Source organism: Odocoileus virginianus, chromosome 6, assembly GCF_023699985.2.
Source record: "Odocoileus virginianus isolate 20LAN1187 ecotype Illinois chromosome 6, Ovbor_1.2, whole genome shotgun sequence".
Classification (NCBI taxonomy): Eukaryota; Metazoa; Chordata; class Mammalia; order Artiodactyla; family Cervidae; genus Odocoileus; species Odocoileus virginianus.
In genome coordinates this window covers 72,132,861-72,137,680 of record NC_069679.1, presented here as the reverse complement: position 1 = coordinate 72,137,680, position 4,820 = coordinate 72,132,861, and the positions used below count along the sequence as shown (strand labels likewise).

General features: G+C 46.0%; 1 protein-coding gene across 1 annotated transcript; it reads right to left on the bottom strand.

Annotated features, from left to right (window-relative positions):
- Window positions 1-1,576: 1,576 nt before the first annotated feature.
- On the bottom strand, window positions 1,577-4,725 carry ACOT4 (acyl-CoA thioesterase 4). The gene is made up of 3 exons (XM_020911219.2): window positions 4,250-4,725; window positions 3,204-3,406; window positions 1,577-2,409 (listed from the first exon to the last, which is right to left on the bottom strand). The coding sequence occupies exons 1-3, from the start codon at window positions 4,704-4,706 to the stop codon at window positions 1,819-1,821; spliced, it is 1,251 nt and encodes a 416-aa protein (XP_020766878.2). The 5' UTR covers window positions 4,707-4,725; the 3' UTR covers window positions 1,577-1,818.
- Between the last annotated feature and the right edge of the window lie 95 nt (window positions 4,726-4,820).

Genomic DNA, 4,820 nt, shown 5'->3' with positions numbered 1-4,820 from the left:
GACAACTCTTCTCTGCTTCAGGATATCTGAGGCCTTCACTAAGAAGATTCAATGGCTAGGACAAGAATCATCTAGAGGTTTGTTCACTCATGTATCTAGTACTTGAGCTGAGATGACTCACAGGCTGAGTTCATTTGGGACGATCACAGGAGTGCTTACAGTTGGCTTCTCCATGTATTTGGGGCTTCCTCACAGCATCACAGCCTCAAGTTTGTCAAGTTTCATTGGGTGGCTCAGCCCTCCAAGAGCAAGTGTTCCCAGCAAACAAGGTAGAATCGTTATGGCCTTTATGACCAACCTTCTGAAGTCACAAAGCATCAGTTCAGCCCTACTGTACTAACTGAAGCAGTCAGAAACCCATCCATATTGAGGGGAGAGGGCGTAGATCTCCCGCCTCTTGGTGCCAGAAGTAGCAAAGAATTAATGTTATGAACAATTTTTCTGGGACTTTCCTGGTGATCCAGTCCTTAAGAGTACACTTTCCAGTGCAGGGAATGCAGGTTTGATCCCAGGTCAGGGAACTAGGATCCCATACGCCATGGGGCCTCTAAGCCCACATATTGCAACTACTGAGCCTACACGCCCCAACTAGAGAGATGCCCACTTGGTACAAGGAAGAGCCTGCATGCTGCAACCAAGACCCAATGTAGCCAAATAAATAAATATTTTTTAAGAACCAACTTTTCTGTGATATGTTAAATATGATTTTCTTTAACTGACTCGAAGTTTATGGGTGTTATGTCCCCTCAAAACTCAAATGTTGAAATCTGAAACCTCAATGCAATGGTATTTGAAGGTAGGCCTTTTAAGAGGTTAGGTTCAGATGAGGCCCCCATGATGGGATTAGTGTCCTTATGAAATGAGGAAGAGAAACCAGAGGTGGTCTCTCCTCTCCCTGCCAGGTGAGGAGACAGGGAGAAGGCAGCTGTCTCTAAGCCAGAAAATGCCCCCACCAGGAACTGAATCTGCCAGAACCTTGATCTTGGGCTTCTCAGACTCCAAAACTGTGAGAAATGTCTGTTGTTTAAGCCACTCTATCTGTGGTATTTTGTCAGAGAAGCCTGAGCTAAGTAAGACACAGTTCTTCCGGACTATGTGGTTGACGTCTTTGTCAGTTTTAGAAAATTCTCAACCATTATCTCTTCAAATATATCTACATAATGCTTTGTAGCTTTGTTGTCAGGGAAAGTGATGATGCCTCTAGGAACGTCACAATATGAGTTTCCAAAGTTTGTTCTTAGAGCCAGGAAGCAAGAAAAATAGGTCATAGTCACGCTCCTTTGTATCAGAGTTTTGACTGAACTGTTCTAGAGCCAGATGCTCCCCTATCCATCACTCCTCCTCCCAGGAGATTCTTCTTTAATCTCCATGAGAAAGAGGTCAGTCTGGCTATCCTGTCAGCATCTCTGTGTATATTTTAGCCAATGAAAATTCTGTCAGTAGTGGTTGAACCAGTAGCAAATGCTGAATGGTCATTCTCTCCCAATGATGGAAAAAGTAACCCAGTATTTGTTCAGCTTTAAATTTCACCTGTGCCTCCAAGTGTTATGTAAAAACACCTAGACAAAAACACAAATTTTAATAGTGGGGATACTTTTTACTATTTTGTATTGTATACTTTTAATCCAATCTTCTATAAGAGGTATGTGTTACATTAGAAAAATTCATAATGAGATAAAACTTCAAAAAGTTTCCTACATCATTAATAACAATGACATGAATTTAATGTTACCCAGAGGACAAATGATTCACATAAGATTATTAAACACTAAAATCCAACCTTGAATCTCTCTCTCCTGTCAGTAGCAGAGCAGTGCATTACAATTTGGGGGAAGGTCCAAGGTGTTTGGTGAAGAAGGTTAGAATTTGCTTCCAGGCATCTACCTGGGCCTTAGAATGGGCCCTGGGCTCCCCACCCCACATTACGGGTTTGTCCAAGAACGTGTGCAAAGAAGCTGGGCACATGGGGAAATAAGGAGGCTCAATGTAGTGCCCAGCCCCAGGATAAGAGATGATCTGGGGTTTTTCCTTTCCATGGGCCTGTAACCTTTCCGAGGCTATCTGGGCATAAAACTCACTCCTCCAGTTACGGTCATCCTGACCAACAATGAAGAGGATTGGCCCCTGGGCCTTCTCTATTGGAATCATGCAGGGGTTCTTGCACCCCCCTACAATGTCATTCCTTACATCCACAATGTCTAGGAGGCCTGAGAAAGCTACCTTCACTCGCCTCAGGTCATGGCCCAGTGGTGGAATGCTGTTCTCTTTGTAGGACATAGCTTTGTTTCCAATGAACCCAGATCCATTGATGGACACTGTGGCTGATACATTCTTCAAAAATGAGGCCATGGAGAGACAAATATCAGCCCCTAAGGAAATGCCCAGAAGGCCAATGCCTGGGCCTTTTATCTGCAAGAAAAGAAGAGACAAAAGTCAAAAACCTACCTCAGAGAAAAACATTTTTCTAAATGCAACTAGAGATGCTGCTAGCTTTGACTTGTGAACTGCTCACAAGACACTCAACCTCAGCTGACAGAGGAGATTCTTTCCCTGTAAAGACTATCTTCCTGGACACGTGGCAAACAAATCTTAAAAAACTCACTGGCAAATTTGGGAACTGGTTGCAAACTTCCAGAGAGTCATGCACTGGAGAATGCGGAGTCATGGAGCCTGTTGAGTTCAGAGCCTCATTCAGGTGGAATTATAGCATCAATGCTCTTGGGTATCTAACTTGTGAAAGGAAAGTCTGTCTCAAGAAGTGAATCATTATCAGACCACATCTAAATATATACTGAAAAATGGTTAACTTTATAGAAATAAAGTAAGACTTCAGAGTCCAATTAAGTAGTTCTTAGCTTCTGAAATGGGTGAACAAATTTCGATCAAGTCTGAAAACATATTCTGCTATCAGAAATATAAAGATTAAAAAGCATGCAAAGCTAAAAAATTAGAAACTCCACTTGAAGAAATTTTAATATTACTACATAATTCCCTTAAATAAAATCTCACATGAATTTTACAATGAAGTCAGCAATTTTAATCCATCTGACAGAGAAAGTGGAGTACCTAAAACCAAGGAAGTCTTCAAAAGAAATGTCTGTGAAAGAAGAGTAGAACAGCATCAACACACTTGGTACAGGTCAGTGCAAAGTGACACCCTCTCTGCAGGTTCTAGAGAGAATGATAAAGGACATTAGGAGAACCTGGGTGTGTTGAAGCATGTAGCACAGGGCTTCTTCAAAGTAGTCCAGGTCGATGGTATCAAAATTCTTGGGGAGATCTTCAAAGCTAGAATAAGCTAGAGCCAATGTGGCAAAGCCATGGCCAGCCAGAAGGCTGGCCCTATATTCCAACAGGCCTCCTCCGACACCAAAGATGTCAATGATCCCTGGGAAAGGTCCAGATCCTAAAGAGGCAATATTATAAACAGAATGTATTATATGATTTATTGAAGAATTTGTTTTCCTTTAGAAATCTTTCTAAAGTATTTAGTGGGTGCCTGTGAATCAGAGGAAAGAAAAGAGCTCCGAGTCATTATTGAACAAGGGACACAAATTCCAAATTATCTCCAAGGTATACTTGGAGAATCTTTAGTTGTAAAGGAGGGTAATAAAGTCTAATGACTATACCATGGAAGGAGGATTTTAGACAGTTTATTCGCAGTGTTCTTTTATAGGACTGGGCACAGAATTGAGAATCAAAACGAAGCTTTCAAAAGTAAATCAAAACTCTTGGTGATACCTTTGGTTCAAATGTCTGCTTAGAGGAAAGAAAGAAATCCTGCGAGGCTTTAGGTGAGGAAGGCAGTGAAGTCTGAAAAGTGATCTGTGGCAGAGAGGAGCATGAAAAAGTGGGTAAGGGGCCCAGTGTACGCAGGACATTAGAGAAGGGTGACGTGGCACTAGCTTCCTCGGCTGTCATCATATTGTGGAAGACCATGATACTGTGTTGGAGCTGAAGGTTATAGAAATCTGTAGTTATTAAAGCAAAGTGAACCTACGGACCCCATCCAGTCTTTTTTTTTTAATCTGCATACTAACAGTATCCACCTCATTGGGATACAGAGGTTAAATGAGATAATGCAAGCAAACGGCATAGCAGAGTGCCTTCATTGTGACTGTGAGGTCACTGATTTAGTCAACATCCTCTTCTCTGACCCTGATCCCAAGCCTCCCTTCCTGGGAAGCGGTATCACAAACCAAGACGGCCTGGAGAACACGCTCGCCAGGCCCCAGCACCCCAGGCTCACCTGGCGGCAGGAAGAGCGTGCCGCGCACCCGACCCGCGCGCACCGGCTCGCGCCGCACCCCGGGCGCCAGGAAGTCGCGCTCGTGCACCGCCCGGCCCAGAAGTCTCTGGGTCTCGGGCTCCTGACCGTCAAACACCTCCAGCTCCACGGCGAAGGGCGTCTGCACATCCCGCTTCAGAAATCGCCAAAAAGGCTTCTCGGGCTCCAGAGCCCAGAAGAGCCCCATGGGCTCGAGCCCCGCGAAGCTGCCGCCCAGCGCGGGCGCGCGCTCCAGGTCCAGCAGGCCGGCGGCGTCGGCGCAGTAGCGCGCGTGGGCCCTGAAGAGCGCGCCCTTCTCGTCGCGCAGGGACGCGCGCAGCGTGACCGGCTGCCCCGGCCCCAGGCCGCGGACAACGATGCGCACGGGCTCGTCCCAGCGGCAGCGGCCCGCCGGCTCCAGCGTCACGGTCGCCACCATCCCGGGCCCAGAGCCACAGTCTGGACCCTGAGCGTGAAAGCGCGGTCGGCTACTTGAGTTTTTGCCTCAGGTCGGGTGGACGGCGCTCGGAAGTCCGAGAGTGTCAGGCGTCGC

Excerpts from the sequence above, each read along its gene's own strand:
- ACOT4 (XM_020911219.2), bottom strand. The coding sequence starts at position 4,706 with ATGGTGGCGACCGTGACGCTGGAGCCGGCGGGCCGCTGCCGCTGGGAC. Across the intron at positions 3,407-4,249 it reads CACGCTCTTCCTGCCGCCAG|GATCTGGACCTTTCCCAGGG; the intron begins GTGAGCCTGGGG and ends TTGCCTCTTTAG. Across the intron at positions 2,410-3,203 it reads ACATGCTTCAACACACCCAG|ATAAAAGGCCCAGGCATTGG; the intron begins GTTCTCCTAATG and ends CTTTTCTTGCAG.